Source organism: Camellia sinensis, chromosome 7, assembly GCF_055761805.1.
Source record: "Camellia sinensis isolate YWXY chromosome 7, ASM5576180v1, whole genome shotgun sequence".
Taxonomy (NCBI): Eukaryota; Viridiplantae; Streptophyta; class Magnoliopsida; order Ericales; family Theaceae; genus Camellia; species Camellia sinensis.
In genome coordinates, this window is record NC_138967.1 from 97,293,091 (window position 1) to 97,315,056 (window position 21,966).

At 40.2% G+C, this 21,966-nt stretch overlaps 1 protein-coding gene and 1 long non-coding RNA gene across 2 annotated transcripts; both read left to right on the forward strand.

The window, feature by feature from the left end:
* Window positions 1–12,025: 12,025 nt before the first annotated feature.
* On the forward strand, window positions 12,026–16,119 carry LOC145795969 (uncharacterized). The gene is made up of 4 exons (XM_082880921.1): window positions 12,026–12,132; window positions 15,319–15,463; window positions 15,602–15,700; window positions 15,889–16,119. The coding sequence occupies exons 1-4, from the start codon at window positions 12,026–12,028 to the stop codon at window positions 16,051–16,053; spliced, it is 516 nt and encodes a 171-aa protein (XP_082737047.1). The 3' UTR covers window positions 16,054–16,119.
* Window positions 16,120–16,144: 25 nt separating this feature from the next.
* On the forward strand, window positions 16,145–17,934 carry LOC145794711 (uncharacterized). The gene is made up of 5 exons (XR_014334636.1): window positions 16,145–16,331; window positions 16,458–16,535; window positions 16,650–17,501; window positions 17,619–17,772; window positions 17,855–17,934. It is a non-coding gene; the product is annotated as an uncharacterized LOC145794711 (long non-coding RNA).
* Window positions 17,935–21,966: the final 4,032 nt, after the last annotated feature.

Consider the following 21,966-nt stretch of genomic DNA (forward strand, 5'->3'; position numbering starts at 1 on the left):
ACTCCCCCACAAAATATCCCCCGGATACAGAAAATATCTGGGGGATATTGCCCAACAGCTGGAAAGGGTACAGTGAGGAGAATACGGCCGGCCTCATACTTTTACAGGAGGTGGCCGGCCGGCCACACCCCCTAGCCGGCCGGCTAGGGGTCAAAAGGATCAAGGAGCTTTTCTGGCCGGCCAGATATTGGAGAGGTGCCCCTATGTGTGTACAACACAACCATGTAATTGAAATTCCAAGAAAGTGGGTCCAAGGGGTTCAACAATGGCTCGGAAAGAGGGGGTCAAAAGGGTCAAGTTGACTTACTGGCCGGCCATGAACTTTTAGGGGCCTCTCAGGTGTGTACATCACAGATATGTGGTTCAAAGTTCAAGAAAAAAGGTCCAAGGGGTTCAACATTAGCCCGGAAGAAAGGGGTCAAAAGGGTCAGGTGACCTTAATGGCCGGCCACCAACTTTTAGTGGCCTCCCAGATGTGTAGATCACAGATATGTGGTTGAAAGTTGTCAACACTAGCTCTAAGGTATTCAACATTAGCCCGGAAGTGCGAAAAACGGGCGCCGGGAGGCTCCGGAAGAGAAATAACTGGTTGCTGCAACAATTGCTGGCCTCCCACCCTCCAGTGACCTTCCTGGTGATAAAACAGAGGTACCTGCCAGAAATAAACGAAAACCGATGCAAAACGAATGTTCGGGAGCCAAAACACGCAGTTCGAGGCCCCGGAAACTGCCCGTTAAACACCGAAAGTGGCGTTCGGCCACGAAGTGGGTTTCTCAGACCCCAGTGTCCCTCAAAAGGGAGAAAATAAGATGTATGCCAAAAATCAGAGCAAACGGAGATGGTTAGGCGGTCCCGAACCGAGGCACACGGCCTAACGGCTCCGAAAGCCGGGAACCGGACTCCGAAATGGGCAAAATGGCCTGCGGCCACCAAATGTAGCCTACGGACATTGAGAGATGGTCTACAGGACCTCTCCCTCCCCTCAGGAAAAGAAACAAAGAAAACCGAGTCTGGTTCGCAAACCGAGACAAGGCACAGAAGAGGGTTCGGAAGTCCGGAGGCAGGGCTCACGGCCGCAACTCTGAAGCTTCTGAACAAGCACATTATGCAACATCACCAAGCGCTCAATCGGTGACGTCTGAGTCTTAAGGTCGGTCAAAAATGGGGTGTCTACAGAGAGGATGGTGTCCGACATCATGAGCTTGGCGACTTCACCACTTTCTTACAGACTCGGGTGATGGCACCTCTTACCCCGAACGTAGCCCGTGCTGTTCTAGAGGTTGCTGCTGCTGCTGCTGCCGCTAGAGGAGTTCCTACTGCAGCTCCCATTCTTAGGTTTTTCGGTGATTCCTACAGAGGTCGTATACATGCGGCCAGGCGAGGTGATTGAGCATATCTCCTTTGAGCACATTAATGAGAGGGATCGCTGGTTGGTGCTTACTCCCGCTATTGAGAAGGTATACATTCCTTCCTATTTCTGCCTATTGTGTTACTTTATGTTTTCATTGTCCTCTGTATTTCTGTTCACTGTTCCCTGTTATTTCTGTTCACTGTTCTCAAATGCTTCTTTTTTTACAGGTACCCAGGGCATAAGCTGATGACCTCCTCCGGACGATTGACCGACTACTTCTAATGGTGCAGAGGAGGCAGACTGCTCTGGCCACTCATGGGATTGAGGTATGCTTTTGCCCCTAGTTTACAGTCATGACAGTCTTGCTCATAACTTCATTGATTTTTTTATGATGTTTGTGCTTTCTCTCTCTTTCTCTTTTCAGCTTGAGCCAGTGCCCGTTGCACCTACAGGACCTCCTCTAACTAGTAGACGAAGACGGGGCCCAGTGAGGGACATCGGAGGAGTTGATCGGAAGAAAGGCAGAGTGAGACAGCGCTCACCTCCTGAGGAGTCCTTTGACGAGTATACGTTTTCTGAGGAGAAGGGTGAAGCAGTTGACATGTAGTCTAGCAGCCCCAGTGATGACAGCGATGGACTTCCTCCTCAGCCAAGGAGGAAGAGAGTGATGATGGGTTACTGATGATGTTGATGATTTTCTGTTTTTTTGTTTTTTTTGTTTTTGCTTTGTAGTTTAAAGACTAGCTTCAAATATACCCTTTTGTTTTTTGAAGGATTTTCTTTTGTTTTGCTGCTTTGTAAAACAATGATCGGGGTTGGACCCGCTAGTTTATAAAAGACAAGTTTTTGAATGATCTCCTTGCACAATGTGATGAATGGCGTAACCTTTTTATGGTAACTTCGCATAAGACTTAAAACAATGAATATCTACTCTTGCATTCATTCTTGAATCGGATAACAACCCACAACCGGACAAAATGTAAAATACAAATTGATAACAGGAAAACAAAATGAAAACAACTTGAAAGTACTAGAAAACATTTGGTACAAACAAAACAAGACTTAAAACACAGCCACGGTACGTCAGGACAAAGGCCAGCTTTTCTAGCAACTACACTGATCTGAGACACCATTTAGACCCAGCCGGGCCTAAATAAGCATGGCCGAACTTCACTAAGGCATGGCCTAGCCTAAATGTGAGATCGGTCAGTGCTGCCCAGCTGTCATGCACTGCTCCTTCTTATCCTCCATAAATGGTGCTCCTATGTTGTTTTTTTGGTAGAATAACAAGTCTTTGGTATTTTGCTCTCAAAATGGAGACATTGTGCAACAATAGGCTTCGAAACTGGATAGTCACTTTGGACGGCTCAAAAAAGGTGAATTTTCGTGGTTTTGGCCTAAACGCGTTTTTTCCTCTAAGCTGCACTTCTCTTTGCTTTCCATTCCTTAATGTCGCTGTTCGATGTTGAAACCTCGATTACACATGTGTTTTAATTTGGATCATAAGAGGTGTGTCCGACACTTGAAGAATTTCGAGCTTTGATGGAGTCCCGGCGCGACGAAGAAATCGTACCACAACCCCGTTTTGGCCATGCCCAAGCTTTGGGACGGATGTGTGCGTTAACATTACATGAGGCTCAATCCTTGGCACATGATGGGGAGCTAGACATCCCCGGTTTAGTTCATTGATTTTTTGCTATTGGAGACAAGAGTGACCTTCTTTGGCGAGGTCACTGGTAACATGCCTTCTGTTTATGCCTTCTTGTGCAATTCCTTCTTGCCCCTAGTTTTGGCGGAGCTAGGATTCAGTTGATTGAAGTGGCCCAACGTTTGAAAGAGGGTAAGAGTTGCATGGGCCTGGGCCTGGCCCTGGCCGAAATTTTGATGGGTTTGGATGCCTTTCATCAGCGAGAGACTACCCAGTTGGCAGGGAGTTCGTTACTTCTCCAGGTATTATTTTCCACCCTTCTAATTTATGATTCTCACATCACTCAACACTCACTCTCTGTTTTTCTCTCATAATCTCTTCCTTACTTTTCTCTCATCGTACACCTCTTTATTCTTCAATCTCTCTTATTTTTTATCCCTCCCCAGGTATGGTTGATGGATAAACTACAAGTAGTGCCCCTTGCCTTGAGTACTCAGCCCAAGCTTACTTCTTTCAACAACAACTAGTCGATTTCCCCTTAGAGGGTTTATGGTGTGATTGGACGTGCAACAAATCTGCAACTGACATAACTTGGCATTGCCTCTGGCTTAATTTGGCCAAGATGAGCTACAGCATGTCCTAACAGTCGGGTGTAGAGTTAATTGGCCTTACACATTGCGTATTCTATTTCCCTCTCCGGTTCAGATGCTAGTTCGGGCATGATAAGATACGTCCAGATGAGGGAGTGGAATGCACAGCTTCATTTTCAGTTCATGTTTCGCACCTGCCCCGGTATCTCACAGCTTGGAGGATGAGAGAGATTTTGGCCCCTGCCAGTAATTTCAATTACACCCTGCTTGAGGAGTGTTTGGCTTGACTCGAAGAGGCGGCAGAGGTTGGGCCGTCTTTGGCATAGAGCCACCTGACTTAGCTGTGCCCCTAGTTTTACTGCTTTGATATTTTCTTTTCAAGTTTTAAGATTAAAAGCAACTTTGATCTAAATCAAAGAGAGAGAATGTACTTGTGTTGAAATCAATAAAATTAAAGTTGCAAGTACTGAAAATTTTCCTTTCAGTCCCAAAAACAGGTCCAAGTTGTAAAAGGGTAAAATTTTGAACAAAATCAACTTTTATTAAAACTTTTCAAAACAATTTTTGGAAACGATCACCACTTGACATGCATAGAATCGATTTTCAAGATGTACAATCCCAAATCAAAAGATCATAACTGCCCCTGATTGCATATCACTGCTGCTCTGCATTGTAACCGGCTATTCTTTCCAAAATAAAGACCATAACCGAACTAATAGATGATGAACAATGATGACTTGATCAGAAAAATGTACAGTTGAGTCGGAGATAGTTAAGGCCAAACTTTAGGGTGAAGTTGCGTACGTATCCCAAAAATGGGAATCAGGCCTTACGTAGTTTGGCTCAGGTTCACTTGAGTATTAACTCTCTCCTTTTGCGCTCTAACTTTTGCCAAAGTCGCCTTTTAGGGTTTTCAACCTTGCGAGTTCAATTTTTCTTTATTTCTAATTTTTCATGCTCTAACTTTTGCCTAGGTCACTCTTTCGGGTTTTCATCTTAGCAAGCCTCTCAGGGATAATATTTCTTCAACTTGTCCATATTGATCGGTTGCGAGAACTCTAGGCCATCCAAGTCCATGAGAATAACCGCCCCTCCAGACCAGATTGACTTGATGATGTAGGGACCAGTTCAATTGGGTTTGAACTTGCCCCTAGGGTCATGAATGGGAGCCCGGTTCTCTTTCAGCACCATGTCTCATTCTTTAAGATTTCTGGACTTAACCTTCTTGTTAAAATCCCTAGTAATTTGGCATTGGTAACCCTGGACATGATATAATGCCCTCAGTTTTCTCTCATCAAACAACATTAACTCCTCAAACCTACCATGCTTCTAATCTGCCTCTACTATCTGACACCTGGCCATAACCTGCAACGACAACCCTTCAATTTCAATTGGCAAAACAACCTCCATCCCATAGATGAGAGAATAGGGGGTTGCCCCTGTAGATGTTCAGATGGAAGTTCTATAGCCCCAAAGTGCAAATGGTGGTTTATTTGGCCAATCCCTATAAGTTTCCACCATCATTTGCAGAATTCTCTTGATATTTTTGCTCGCAGCCTCGACAACTCCATTGATTTGTGGCCAGTAGGTTGATGACTTATGGAAAGCGACGTTATATTTCTCAAGCAAGTCTATCACCTCTTTCTTGAAGTGTGACCTATTATCGGAGATAATCTCATTCGGAACCCCATACCAGCAGATGATATTGTTCTTGATGAACTTAGCCACATGCGACGCTTTCCATACAGAGTAAGACTAGGCCTCTACCCATTTTGTGAAGTAGTCGATTGCTACCATAATGAACTCATGCCTGTTTGACCTCTTTGCCACACCGATAACATCTATTCCCCAAACAGAGAATGGCCATGGTGAAGTCATGTTGTAGAGCTTCGGCGGTGGAATGTTCATGTGATTGGCATGAATCTAACATTTGTGGCAGCGCTGAACAAAATCAATACAATCCTCTTCCATGGTTGACTAGTAGTAGCCTTGTCTAAGGATTTTTCGGGCAAGCATCACAGCATTCATGTGGGCTCCGCACTCTCTTCAGTGAATGGCCTCCATAAGGCATTCTGATTCATCTTCCTCAACACATAGCTTGTGCATTCCTAAATGGCCGCTTTGGTACAATTTGCCCCCGTAGATGATAAATTAAACGGCCACACACCGTATTCCCCTTTTGTCTTTGGCATTTGCTCTTGGTGGATACGCCTTATTTTCTAGGAAATTCCAAATATCGTAATACCAAGGGTTCTTTTCTGAAGCCTCATCTATTGTGGCAATAGTTTCATAGGCCAACGTGTACTTCTGTTCAATAATGATCGGACGCATCCTGACTCCCAATGGAATGTCTACCATAGAAGATAAAGTTGCTAGTGCATCAGCGAATTGGTTGTTCTCCCTTAGCAGATGGGTAAACGTTAACTTTTCAAACCTCAGAATTAGCATATCCAAGACTTGATGGTAAACCTTCATTTTCTCCTCTTTAACCTGCCAATCTCCATTGGCTTAAGACACAACCATGTTCAAATCCTTGATGACGTCCAACCTTTTCGCCCCTAGTTTTAGGGCGGCATCTAAACCAACATTACACGCCTCATACTCCGCTTCGTTATTGGACACTTTGAAACGGAGTTTGAAGGCTAAGGGTATGTAGGAGTCATCGGGTGCTATCAATAACACATCGATCCCATAACCGTATTGATTGGCTGCCCCATCAAAGTACATCATCCACGTTTTCTCCTCTATTTGCAGAATATCTTCATATGGGAAAAAGTACTCCACCGTTTCATCTCCCTTTACTGGGTGATCTGCTAGGAATTCCACTACAGCTCTCCTTTTAACCGACTTGCGTGTAACACATTTGAGATCAAATTCGGAGAGGAGGAGCGACTAATAGGCTAGCTTACCCATAAGCACTGGTTTATCAAAGATATATTTGATGGGATCTAATCTCGAAACAAGGATTACGGAGTGAGCTAACAAGTAGTGCCTCAACTTTCGAGTAGCCCATACCAAGGCTAGGCAAGCTTCCTCGAGGGAAGTGTAACAGGTCTCGTAATCCAGCATTTTCTTGCTCAAGTAGTAAACGACTTTCTCCACCTTGGCCTCCGACTCTTGAGCCAACATACACCCTATGGTTGAATTTGTGACTGACAAGTACAAAATCAGTGGCTTTCCCGACTTTGGCAGTGATAACACAAGCGCATTCTGTAGGTACTGCTTAACTTGCTCAAAAGCGAACTGACAGCGATCATCCCATTTTAATTTCTTTCCTTTTTTTAGGAGACCAAATAGTGGTTTACAAGTCAAGGTTAGTTTCGAAATAAACCGCCTTATGAATTGCACCTTACCTAGAAAGCTGCGCACCTCCTTTTTAGTCCTCAGTGGTGGAATTTCTAAAATGGCCTTGATTTTGGAAGGATCTACCTCAATTCCTCTCTGTGTGATCAGAAATCCTCGCATTTTTCTTGTTGTTACGCCGAAGGTGCATTTTTGCGGGTTTAACCTCAATCTATACTCTCTGAATCGTTGAAGGAATTTCTCGAAGGCGGTGTAGTGGCCCTCTCGATCTTTGGACTTGACAATCATATCGTCCATGTACACCTCAACCTTTTTGTGGATCATGTCCTGCAGAATGGTGGTTGCAGCCTTTTGATAAGTGGCCCTAGCATTCTTCAACCCAAACGGCATGACTCGATAGTAGTAGGTGCCCTACGGAGTAGTGAAAACAGTCTTCTCCCTATCCTCGGGTGCCATCAAAATCTAGTTATACTGGAAAAACCCATCCATGAATGAGAGCAATGCATGGCCCACAGTGAAGTCTGCCAACTCGTCAATATGCGGTAGTGGAAAATCATCCTGTGGACAAGCCTTATTCAAATCCCTGAAGTCAACACAGACTCTGATTCTGCCATCCTTCTTTGGGACTGGAACAATATTGGCCAACCACGTTGGATACTCAGATAATAACAAGAAACCTGCCTCAATCTATTTGGTAACTTTTTCCTTGATCTTCAAAGCCCAATCTGGGCGGATTCTGCGTAGCTTTTGGTTAACTGGCCGGGCCTTAGGGTTTAAAGGGATCCGGTGTTGTACAATCTCAAGATCGATTCCAGGTATGTCCTTGTAGAACCACGTCAAAACATCTTTGAAATTTTTTAATTAAGCAATTAAATGCTCACATTCCTGCGAAGACAGTGTGGACCCGATCTGGACCAAGCGAGGATCTTCCTCGGTACCCATGTTAATTGATATGATTTCATCTGCATAGGGCTTAACACGCCTCTCCTCCTCATGATCAATCAAAATTTTCAAAACCCGAGGAATTTCTTCCTCTTCGTTTATGTCAAAATTTTGAAAATTAAGATTAGTACAACAAACCAAAGGCACATAGAAGTAGGCAAAGTTGACAGTATTCCCATGTAAAAAGTCTGGATCTTCGATTACAGTAGACTTGAAAGAAAAGCTAAAAGACGACCTGAATAGGACTTTGGTATCCAGGTTACCACTCCCAGAAGTACTAGGTTCAGAGGAACTCGAATCCGAATCCAACTCCGACCCCACAGACTCAGTGGAATCAGATTCAGACTCAATATCCGATCCAGAATTGTTGATGACACCTTGCTCAAACTTTTAGTCTAGGCGTGGAGCCTCAGATGCATCCGCGATAAGATTGGAGAAATCCGCTGCTGGGTTTTCCCCGGTCATTGAGATAGTAAAACTATCCCCCAAGTTGGCGGTCTCAGCTCTAGTAGTAGAACTTATCGGTAGGTCAGCCAGTGCTTTTCCCAACGGCTCTTCCTCTTCAATGTCCAGGCTTGCAGACTTGTCGTGATCCATGCTAGTGCTCAGGTTTACTTGTTCATCCTCTTCTTCTAGTAATTGGTGTCTGAAGAAGATCTCGTACCCCGGATACTTTGTTTTTGTTTCCCAGTCATACCAGGGCTCTGGGAATCCACAAAAGGGGAAGTTTTCCCCTTGGCAGACAAAATTTCCGTTCAAGGTTCCCTATATTGGTTTGTGGGTTAACTCGTACTGCTTCCCAGTCCTCTTTACTTTCAGCCTTTCTCTCAACTCTTGCCCTTTTGTTTGCGAATCTGCAGCAGTAGGTTTGTATCCCAGCCCGAAAGCGTGGAGGTTGTGACTAATCTCCTTAGCAATAGTACCCCCATGCCTGCCACTTCAGTCTAGTCCTGATCCGGGCATTTGCCCCTGTTTGTTCATCATATAGATGGATTGCGTACTTACATAGTTCCCATCACCCTCCACCATGATGGATTAGACTAGCCAGGCTTTTGCCAGAGAGAAGTCATAAAGGAACACATCCTCATCTCCATGTATGATTTCCAATAATGGTGCAATGGTCCCCTCAAAAGGATAGATCACAGAATTACCGTACACAGTGGCAATCCCACCTTTAAAGGGGTACTTCACTAATTGATGGACTGCTGATGATACAACCCTCATCTGATGTTGCCAGGGCCTTCCCAGTAGTATATTAAAAGTGGCTGGAATGTCCATGACATGGAATTCCACCTCGTGTTTAGATGGGCCGATTAGGATATGGCTCTTGAACGTTCCCATAAGATCCCGGTTTGTATCGTCATAAGCCTGGACGGCTTGGGTTATGGGTGTAAAGTTAACCAGCCTCAAACCAATGGCATAGAAAGTCCTCACTGGGCACACATTGATCGCCAATCCGGTATCTACTAATACCATCGGAATCCACTTTTTCCGAATTTCCAGGGTTACATATAAGGGACGGTTGTGGTTGGCACCCTCGTGTTGTAACTCCTTATTCGTAAAAGATATCACCGACGTAACATCCCCAGATGTTACCAACGATACCAATTGGTCCGCAGTCTTATCGATAGGCAGTTTGGTCCAGTTCATTGCCTCTAACAGTGCTTGCCTATGCTCCCGAGATGCCATTATCAGCCCCCAGATTTATATGTCAGCCTGAATCTTCTTGAGCTATTTTAAGACAAGGTTTTCTTCAAGATCCTTCTATTTTGATCACCTAGCCTCTTTATTGGAAGACTCTGGCTAATCTAAGGCCACGGGTTTAAAGTACCAACCACTCTGGGTCATATGATTGATCTCGTCAGTATACCAGGTGTCATCCGGGGTATCAGCTTTCCAACCTTCGCCAGTGTACACATGACTTAGGTCACTGTCTTCCCACCAATCTCCTGCAGTCATGGCCGGGCTAGCATTAGGTTCTATCTGGAGCATGTTAACATCACACGCCCCATCATCATACCATTCTTCCCCCACTATAGTCTTGGTTTTTGAATCTTGATATTTTCTAAGCTTCCTCAACATACTTTTTTGATCACTGGGTTTCTATTCAACCTATTTGGTAGTTTGGACATCACCCGCCGTTGTCTCAGGTTCTTATTTCTCTTTTCCTTTGCCCTGCTCCAAAGCTATCTTTATCTGGATCTCTTCTAACCCTTTCCCTTTGAAATTGTTCCAGCGCCTGTTCTTTCTCAGTTAGAGGGGCAACCTCAGCCTTGTCGCTAGCAGCGATTTTCTCTTCCTTTCTAGTCTCTCTTATCTGTTCCTCCACATCTAACTCTTCCTCATTCAACCATTTATTGCTTGTTTCTTGCAGGCTCGGGTCCCATCATCCCACTTGAACACCGCTTGTATCCTCCTCTTCGAAGAAGTACAAATCCTCTAGATCCTTCTCCAGATCAGCCAAATCCTCTTCTAACTCAGCCAAGTCATCTAGGCCTTGTTTAGGCCGACCATTTGGACGTTGCCTTAACTGGCCTTCCCCGATAGCGTTAATGCTGAGAAAGTCTGACAATATGACTACTGGCTTCAGCTGATTGATGGCTACAATGTAAAAACTGGGATTATACTCCTTTGCGAGCAAGACCTCCTTCTCTATGACGCGGGTATCAGACGACCTTGTCTTCAGTGCATTCTTCTCTTTCTCCGTTTGTACTGCCACGGGCTTGGATTGGGTTTGTGGTGTTAGATCCATCATGCACATGTTTGTGCCTTATGAAATGGCTACCTTCGGTTTTGGTAGGTGGGATAAGGTAATGTATGTGTTAGGGTTGAAGGTGGAAGGTAGTGTATGGATGTGGTTAATGTTTATAGGTGGGGAAATTTGGTTATGTGCATGAAGTGGGATGGTTATTACGTTTGGTTTGGAAGGTGGGGCGATGACTTTGTTGTCAATAAGATCTTGGATCTCATGACGTCGATGGTAGCACATGTCCATGGGATGGCCATGTTGTTAGTGGAAGATACAATACTGGGTAGGGTCATGTTTGGGTGGCAATGGGTCTGGAAGTGGACGAGGATTGAGAGGCTTGAGATACCCTTTTTCCATTAATAGTTTGAGGGCGCGGACTGGGCTCATATGGAGGGGAGTAAAAACTCTTTGGTTCTGGGGTGGGCCAGTGTTCTGTGAAGGTTGTGAGGTTGTTACAGTAGCAAAGGGATCAGCCATCTTGGCCATTAAAACGACAGTGTTGACATCTACAGGCCGTGGAATAATGATATTGCTAGCATTGATATTCCTAGAGAATGGCCTTCTTGCGGGTTCGCTAGTTCTATGGATGATACCCTTTTTTAATGCACTCTTAATCTGGACCCCCAGCTCATGTAAGGAAGCAAATGTGGACAACGGTGCCACTATCATTCTTTGCAATATATCTGGCTCAAGATTCTGGACCACTAGCATGTCTTGCTCTCTTTTGGCAGGTCTATTTGTTATTCGGACTGCCTTGACTCTCCACCAGGTGACAAAATCGATGAATGATTCTTTGGGGTGGGTTCTGGGTAGTAGCCTCCAACTCACTAATGGTTACTTCTATTTGGGTGTTATATGAATACTGATTGACAATTGCCTCAGATAGTTACTCCCAATTCCGCTTTGCTGAGTCTTCCAATTTAGTGCACCAGATGGCCGCCACATCAAACAAGGTTCTCCTAAATAAGGAAAGCTTCTGTGCCCTAGACAAACCCATGGACCTTAATACATCTAAAAACAACCGGACATGCACAATCGAATCTCCACTCCCATCGAATCTGTCGATGTGAGGCATCTTAAATTTCTCCGATAATTTGACTAAAGCCTCAATGCACTCGTCTTCGATATCCGGAAAGGAGTTGAAGCCCTGGGATTTCTTCAATGTTTTCTCTAATCTAGCAATCTTGACCAAGGCCGGATCAATTTCAATGATATCAAAAGGAACGATTCTTGCAGGTAGTTGAACCGGAGGCCTATAAGTCGGAGCCGGGGGAAACATTTCTCGAAGATCTGGGATTTGGGGATTTTCAACCGGTGGGAGTGGATCAGGATTTGGCAGGGCAGCCGAGACTAGATGTACGGTTAATGCGGATGCCCCAGATGTGTCTCGTAGATCGGCGATAATTTCATCTTGTGTAGCCATCCTCTAGTTTACAGTGTCCATGGTTCTTTGGAAAGCCGTCATCATGGCCACAAATTCCTCCGCATTCTATGCTGTATTCTGTGCCATTGCTGGTCTGGGTGAACTAGATGCTAGTGAACTGATTAAGTGAGAACGGATAGGTGTTTGTAGGGTGCTTTGTACTGGTGCTGCTGACTGTCTGTTCCTTCTTCGTCGGGTGGCTGGTGGAAGTGAGACTAACACTGGCTGGCCACCAACAAGGTCTTGAGCTTTGCAAAGCCTGCCAAAGTGAGTCCACACAACTTGGGGAATATCGGGTCTTTCTAAAGCTATGATGATAAAACTACCTAGCAAAAAGAAAGAAAGAAAACATAATCAAAAATCGGATAGCACTTCGGCCCCAATTCGCAACAGTCATAACATACAGCTGAACTATAATCTCCATTGTACTTTGTTCACAGACTCATACTGATATGAACCATTCTGTACAGTCTCACTGTAAAAGCACATACCAAGTAAAAGAACCAAAACACCTCTATGAAAGGGGGGTAAGGTTACCCTGTCCTAGATTTTTGACATGATCTAGGCTGTACTATTTCAAAAAACGAGTTTTACAACATCTTGCAAATGGGTGGCATCCTGTCCTAAGTTGGAATAGTCACACTATAAGAAAACACACTATTGGCGACCACTTTTGCCGACTAAAATAATTTTGGTCGCCAAAAGTTGTCGAATTGGCGACCAAAAATTATGTTAGTCGGCAAAAGTTCAATATTTAGCTACTAATTTTTTTTAATCGGGGTATATTGATTATTGGTGACTAAAAAAAAATTAGTTGCTAAAAATGTCATAATTGGCAACTAAAAAAAATTTAGTCGCTAAAGTTGCCACAATTGGCGACTAAACAAATATTTTAGACACCGTATAGTTAGTTTTGGCTACCAAACTTATTTAGTCGCTGAATGAAAAAGAAAAAAATTGTTTTTATCTTTGGCGACCAAAAGTTTTGGTCGCCAAATATTTATTTTCAGCGACTAAAACAAATTTTCGTCGCCGTATAGCTAGTTTTGGCTACCAAACTTATTTGTCGCCGAATGAATAGAAAAAAAATTGTTTTTATCTGTGGCGACCAAAACGTTTTGGTCGCCAAATATTTATTTTCAGCGACTAAAACAATTTTCTTTCGCCGTATAGTTAGTTTTGGCTACCAAACTTATTTAGTCGCTGAATGAAAAAGAAAAAAATTATTTTTATCTTTGGTCGCCAAATATTTATTTTCAGCGCCTAAAACAATTTTTCGTCGCCGTATAGTTAGTTTTGGCTACCAAACTTACTTAGTCGCCAAATGAAAAGAAAAAAAAAATGTTTTTCTCTGTGGTGACCAAAAAGTTTTGGTTGCCAAATATTTATTTTCAGCAACTAAAACAATTTTTCGTCGTCGTATAGTTAGTTTTGGCTACCAAACTTATTTAGTCGCCGAATGAAAAAGAAAAAAATTGTTTTTATCTTTGGTCACCAAATATTTATTTTTAGCGACTAAAACAATTTGTCGTTGCCGTATAGTTAGTTTTGGCTACTAAACTTATTTAGTCGCCGAATGAAAAGAAAAAAATTTGTTTTTACCTTTGGTGACCAAAAAGTTTTGGTCGCCAAATATTTCTTTTCAACGACTAAAACATTTTTTTGTCGCCGTATAGTTAGGTTTGGCTACCAAACTTATTTAGTCGCCGAATGAAAAACTTATTTAGAGATGAGACACTTATTAATTACAATTTTTTATTTAAAAAAAAAACATGATCAACATTAAGATAATTTTAATTTTATAGGCTAAATTTAAGCATAAGAATTATTACAAAACATTATTAATAAAAACAAAGCAAAATTCTATAATAATGTATAACAGCTCGGTGCGGGATGTTGATGTAAGTCTGTAATTTTAGCACAAAAAATTATGATTCAGTTGATTCCTAATTTTAGAAAATAAAAAACAAATCATTCATAACACAAATTATTATAAAATCTATTAGAGTACTATATAACGTTGCCAAAATAAAATTTCTTGGGACCAAAATTGAAATTTGCTCAGCAAAGGTTGAATATGGAAGAGCAAAAACAAAGCAAGAAAATAAAAAAAAAAATTACCGGCCAAAGTAATTTGGTCGCACATAACAAAAAGATACTGTTTTGAATGTAATTTAAATTAAGTGAAGTACAGTGCCGACCAAACTATTTGGTAGGGGAAAAAATGCCCTATAACAGCCGAGTGAAATTTTCAAACTCTTTTATATAGTATATGCCGCGAACCACTCCCGTGAACCACTCCTCACACGCACCTCTTCGTCGATTCTCCTACTCCATTGCAGTCACCAAAGTCGCTCCTCTATCATCGCAGTCGCGTGTGTGGCTTCTTCGACCAAGCATCAATGGCGCTTTGAGAAGTACTTGGGCCTCCATTGTTAGGTATGTATGTTATCTTTGTTTCTCTCTCTCTCTCTCTCTCTCTCTCTCTCTCTCTCTCTCTCTCAATCTTTGTATTACTCACATGGTTGCTCTCTATTTTCGCACCTAACAGCACCACCTCACCATTTTTCTGCTACTACCAGTTCGCCTATCTTCAAACAACCCCGAGATCAAGTATGGGTCCTCTCTTTCTTTGTTGCTCAATTCCTCTATTTTCCTTTGTTTTCCCTAATTTTCAAAACCCTAATGAGTGAATGTTTGAAGGGATGGCCTCAAATCATAGTGCGTGGCTTTGGTTAGTCAATTCAATACATATAATTGAAATATTAATTTCTTGTTCGAAATCAATACTGTACGCAAAATCCCTCTTCAGTCTATCAATTATTTGTTGATTCGTAGTTGGGTCCATAAAAAGAGGGTTCGAATCAAACTCCATGCTTTATAAATGCCAATGCGAATAACGTAAAATAAAAAAGAACATCTGAAGTCTCTGGTGGTGGGTCTTGAGCTAGTGATTGACTAAGTAAAATCTGCAGTCAGTGCTAGTGCTAGAGATGAGGGTATTTTTGGGGCTTGACAGTTGTGCATAGTGGTGAAGAATGTGAATAGCGATGGATTTGTAAGGAGCTTAGGATTGGGAAAAATATTTGTAATTGAAGAGTGACTGAAAGAAAAGTTATGTCATCCTTCATTCTTAATAGTATTAAGCTTTTAATGCTTTACCTTATTCTTTCTGTTGAGAATGTAGACAAATATGTTTTGGAATTCGAAGGTGTTCACAGTCTGACACCTTGTATCTATTTCGGCACTTGTATCTGTATCCACAAATTATAGGCTAACAGTTTTTTTTTTTTTTTTTTTTTTTTTTTCAAGTCATCTGTTTTACTGTGGCAAAACTTCATTTGTATATAATTTTTATGACCTTGCTATAGTTGATTTTCAGGTTCAAGCCGTCGCATGGAATCATCATGTGCCACAAGTTTTACTTAGTGGATCCTTTGATCATACAGTAGTCATGGTAATGGAAATGTTTTATTGGGTCTGTTTATTAATTATAAACTTCAAAATTATTGTTTTCCTGCATTATTGTTTATTAATCATACAGTTGCCTTGCCTCAGCATTATTTTGATTAAATTTATGTTTATGTGATTGCAGAAGGATGGAAGGATACCTTCTCATACAGGATTTAAGTGGTCAGTTTCAGCAGATGTTGAAACCGTAGGATGGGATCCACACACTGAGCATTCATTTGTGGTCTGTGTTTACACTGTATCTATCTTGAGCTATTTTCATTTTTTGTTTTCCAAGTATGCAAAGCACAGGGGATTTCATTTTGAATTGGGAAGGCTTATAGGATCTTTCTTTTTAAGCACATCTTAATTTAGTTTTGCTTGGAGATGTCCTCTTGAAACAGAATTATCATTATCTAATTGTGTTTTCAGGTCAGTCTTGAAGATGGCACAGTTGAAGGTTTTGATATCCGAGCTGCTAAGTCTGATCAATCTTCTGACTCAAAGACAAGTTTCACTCTTCATGCACACAATAAAGCTGCTTGCACAGTCTCCTATAATCCTTTGGCACCAAATGTACATATTTCTCCTCTATAGACATTTTTATTACTCGACTTCATTGTACTTGCTATACTAACTGTTTGTTCCTCTGTTTTTTGTAGCTTCCAGCAACTGGATCCCAGATAAAATGGTAATTTTCTCTTTCTGATTTTGAGTTTCTATCTCTTTATTTCTATTGGCCTCCATATTCCCACAAATCATAATATAGTAATAGTAGTACTTTCTCAATTGGTTAATCTTGATTGTTGCAGGCAAAATTGTGGGATTTGTCAAACAACCAACCATCATGTGTTGCATCTAATAATCCAAAAGTTGTATGTGATTCTTTGAGATTATATTTTCTTTTGCTAAAGAATACATATTATAATTATGACATAGTAATATTCTACATATTTATTAATTTGAGGTGAATTGTGTCATCCTGTTATTAATGTTATTAGGGAGCTATCTTTTCCATTTCATTCTCAGAGGATAGCCCCTTCTTGCTAGCTATAGGAGGCTCCAAGGGAAAATTGGAAGTGAGTGGATATAACTTTTTATGCTTCATGCTTTTGTAATTCTCTCTCTATTTTCCCCCTTGAAAGTTGTGTGCAACGGAACATAAGTAACTTTTTTTTGGCTCATATATGCAGGTGTGGGATACATTATCTGATGCTGGGGTCTCTTGAAGATATGGGAAATATAGTAATCGGAACATATCTTAATCTTTGGTTCTTGGTATTTTCTTTCCTTTCTTTTTTTGTTAGAAAAAATAGAAGAAAAAAAAAAGATGTTGTGGTCTTGGTTTTTTGATATTGAAATAGTATAAACCTGTGAGAGAGTGAGAGAACTGACTAATTATCTTAGCGTGCCATAATTTGCATACACGTCTTGGTCAAAGTCTCTCTCTTTAAGACTCGTCCGAGTGGGGTACCTACGCCCTGCTCCTAGCTCAAGTTACACTGTTGGAATGTCTTGGTCCCTCAAGATTGAGACCTGGCTAATGTGTATCTAGTTTTTAATTTGTAACTCCTATCTAGATTATTCAGAGTGACGTGTAACAAGGTATTATGGTTTCACTAGTATATAACTTTTGTTGGAAAATTGAGTATCTTATCTTATCTGTTTCACTAATTGATTTGTGTGTCTTTCTCTTTGTTGAATTTCAATATATTTGGTTCTACTCACATAAAAATGATTACCTTGAAATATGTCATTGTCACAAGGCAATATATGAGATTCCCTCTGTCAAAGAAGGCCCTGCTCAGTGGATACCAGTATCAAAACTAAACTTGTGCTCTTTTTTTTTCTTTGTCTAAAGGAGGGAAAAAAAATAGAAAAATAAGCTTTCTCCACTGTTTTTCAGCTTGTCTAACAATTATTTGATGTAGGTCCTACGGAAAATATGCGGGTATTTAGTTTTGTCACCGCATGATCCTATGCAGTCAAGCCTTCTTAATTCCACATTGGAGGATAAAGATCCAATAGTAAATTCCAAATTTTAGGTATGTCTATCCAATTAATCTGAAACCACTAGTAAATGACAAAAAAAAAAAAAAAATAGAGAGCATAGTTTTGTTCTGTTAACATTATTGGATGCTTGCCCTTCTGTTCTGTCATAGGTTGCTCTTGAAACAGCTTGTTACAATGGAGGTTATTCAGTGGATGACTTTATGGAATACATTCAAGGATGAATTTGAGAATGAAAAGAACATGCTTGGTGGTTCTTTAGGTAACAGAGCAGCTGAAGATTTGAGACAGAGAGTAATAGAACATGTAATCTTTCGCACATGTTCAATTATATATTTCAATTATATGCTGCAATGGTTCATTTACAAGAAATTATTGTTTCTTGCAGAACATCCTTGTTGTCTCAATGTATTACTGAAGGATTACCTTGGCGAGACTTGCTGAGCTGCTTTGTCTCATTGTTTAGGTATGCCAATACTTAATTGTGGTATAGTCATCATCAAATGTTTGTAATGTAATCATATAAATTTTTGCCATATGGTTACATTCTTTTTTTTTTTTTTATGAGAATACTTCATTTTGGATGTTTTTTCTAGATTCTAACTTTTCTTATTTTATTCGTAGGTGACTTCCAAAAACGATCAAGCATAAGGCTGACGCTTCAAAACCATATATATTCCTTCCTGTTTTAGAATTTTTTTTGGATTCCTTCATTGATTTTCCTTTTAATTTTTGTTCAATTACTTACTAGTTTTTAATGGATGGATGTTTAAAACTTGTCTCAATTAATGTTTTGAATGGAATGATTGTAAAGTTTGGGATTGAGCGAGAAAATATAATGAAATTTAATGTTATATTTAGGTTGGGTTGAATGAATTTTGTTCAATATTGGATTGAATGTTTATAAACAAAAATTGATTGTTCAAAAAAAAGAAAAAAGAAAAGAGATTTGGCGACTAACTAATTAGTCGTTGATTGTTTAATGTCTTTTGGCGACAAAATATTTGGTTGAGAAAAGTTTTGGCGACTAAATAATTGGTTGCCAAATTCTACACTTTTGCGACTAAAATCATTGGTTGGCAATTCCTTACATTTTGGTAACTAAATTATTAGTTGGCGATTCCTCAACTTTTGGCGACGAAAATAGTTGGTTGCCGATTTTTTGCTTTTGGCGACAAACATATTTGGTCGGGAAAATATCACTTTTCGCGACCAAAGTGTTTTAGCGACTAAATGAATTAGTCGCGGTAATGATATATTTAGCGACCAGAAATTTAGTCGGCAAATCTAACTTTTTCCCGACTAACAAAAGTTCTGGTCGCCAATTACTTTTGCCGACCCTCAATTGGCGACCAGAGTGGCGACCAAAAAAATTGTTTGCGAATAACTTTTGCCAACTAAAAATAGACTTTTGCCAACCAAATTTTTAGTTGGCAAACGTGTAATTTCTTGTAGTGTCACTATAGCTTCACTATATGCAACTAGGTCAAATGGTCGAAAGGGTACCTCAGCAAGATTACCTAATATACCTCTCACACTTAACACCAAGAAGTGAAAGAAGGATCAAGCGATACAGTGGTAATCCAAATCCAAAGGTTGTGTTTCTAACATGGCAGAGCCCATGACCGGTCAGCCTTTTGGCAAGCCTTTTGAGCAAGCCTCCGACAAATTGTCCAGGAATAGCAGATGGAAAACACAGTGACTTAAAGTAACCATGCAAATGCAATGCAAAGAACATATAAGTGTAGATAAAATTTCACATCATGAGTTTCAAGTCAAGTTCTCTAAGTCCCCAGCAGAGTCGCCCAAAACTGTAGCTTGCTTTTTGTGCTCCTTTCGAAAGATGACTAGCCCTACAGTTCGGACTTCCGTGGTTCTAAATCTAATTTCACAAAATGCAATGTGAAACAGTGAAAACACAAAAGAGTCCAAATTCGGCAATTTTTTTAGAAAATTGATGTTTGAATCAAATGCCAAAAATGGACTGCTTTGCCAAATTTCAGAGTGACCACCTAAATATTTTTGAAAAATTTAAGAAACCAGAGACTCGTGCAAAAGGCCATTTATCCGTCATCACCAAAGTATCTTGACTAGGGAACTTAGGTACGAGAGGGGAAGGTCATAGATTAAGCACCCCACTCGTCCGATCAAAGATCGGCCACTACTAATCATGATGCAATTTTTATTATATGTTCTTGTTCTGATTTATTAGCTATTTTTACTATGTGACGCACATAAGTATAGACTAATTTGCAAGAATTGGAACATTTGATTTTATGTTTTATTTGGAAAATTGTTTGTGAATATGCCACTTGAAAAAGTGGGCTTAAAATGGACATTAATCAAACTATCCCAATTCAAGCAACTAGCTTTCACCCACAGGCATTCAAACAGTTATATCATTTAAGAAATTAGTCTCATGGAAGTACACTTGGCATGGAAACAAGAACATTCGATGCAAAATGCTAAAACTCAAAGTTGCTCACCTAGTACTCTGAGCCAAAGCAAAGCAAAATAACTAGAAAACATACATGTTCCTAATTAATGCAATATGACTAAATGTAATACACACATTATATATTTTATATGCTCGGCTATGAGTATGGCATATGATTTCATTCAAGACATGCGATAAAACACGTATTCAAGGAATGAATTTGAACATTGATGTTGGGTTAGCATGATAAGCCGAACCTTGGATGCATGCAAGGCAATGTATGCAAAGCATAAGAATGTTAATTTGAAAAAAAAATGATGTTTCTATACTAACCATCATAAGCAAGTAAGTAAAAGGGAGAAAGTCGTGGGTTCAAAGACATACAACTTATTACATGTTGGCCCTCGTGCAAGAGGGTGCGAATCAAAGTCTGAAAGTTCGAATTAAACTAATTATTACAAATCCGAATGAATAAATAAGCAAGGAATTAACTAGCTCACAACTCTATTACAACAAGGATAATAATGAGAAATAAGCTAGCTATCTAAGTTAATTAACTATAGCAATTACAAATAAACAATAATAATTACAACACTAATAATTAACAAGACTAATTGTAATAATAAAAATAAATTAATTACAACAATAGTCGGAGCATTAATTTACAACAATGATGTAATTTTATGCAAAACCTTATTTTGTGCTCTTAAGTGAAAATAGTACAGACAGAGTTATTTTGAACTCTGTTTGTTCCTCTTACACTTCTCTGTCATGTGAAAGCCTCGAGAGAAGGTTGCAATCGTTTCCAAAACCATCAGTGAGCAAGTTGATTGCTTGATTATTTTAGATACAATTTGGACAAAAATCAATAAATGCAATGAACAATAACCACCCCTCCCTCCTATCATTGAATAAACTCAAAGAGGAAGGTAAAGATGCTTCAAGGTTCATCAAAACATCATGAATTGATGTAAGACAACCCTTGACAATAGATTCGGCGTAACGTCCGGTCGAGCCCAAGCAATATAACTCATTTTCTTTATATGGGTTGGTGCATTTTAAGCCAAATTCATTAGTCTTTGCCATCCATTAATCCATTAAGTTCAAGATGATTGTTACGTACACTAAAGATTACGTCCACTAAGTGAGAAACTTGTCAAACGAGAGGTGATTCTCAACATGAAAAAGAGACTACGTCGTTGACAATGAACCTCCGTAGCGATTAAGCCATTAAGCATAGATCTCTAGTTCATGTTTTGAATAATCGTGAACCGATTGAAATAACCCTCAAATGATAGAAATGAATGGTAAGTTGATTATTAAAATGAGGATCTTAAACATGGAAATTAAACAGGGAAAGGCCAAGAACAATATGCAACAAGTTATATATGCAAACTTATGAGACAACAAGCAAACTAATCAAAGCATGAACTAATTAAATAACCTAGGACAGCCCTAAAACAGCCCTTAATGGTTGAAAAATAGTGGCTCAAAGCGCATGAAAAGAGCCTAAAAAAGATAAACAACAAAGAAGGAAAACAAGGCTAGTAAGCAAGAACAAGGAGGGGTGGCTAACCCCTCCACTTTTGAAACCTCAAAGCATGATTTTTAGCCTCTTTTTAAATCTGAAAATCAATTTAGAAAGCAAAGAAAAAGTGTGTAAAAGCAAGGGTTTGAGGTATATGTGAAGGTGTAAGAAAGAGTGTAAACACTCTCTATCCTTTGGTAGCTCTCCAAACCCGAACTTAAACACTTGAAGGGAGATCAAAACAACACAAAACTACAAGGACTAGATAGTAAATGATAGAAATGAAAGCAAGAGAGGAAATAGCAAGGTTATACCTCTTGACAAAAGATAGTTCTTTGTTTTTGGATCAAACTAAGTCCAACACACTCTCAAACTTGAATTGTGATGCTCAAGGCTCAACCAAGATTTCTAGGCTAAGGTGTGAAGGTATATATGGTGTATGGATATAGGTTCAAGGTGGTAAGCTTGCTCAAAGGTTGTTTGCAAAAGAAAAAGGAGCTATCAAGAAGGTGTATAGGCTTTTTAGAAATTCTTC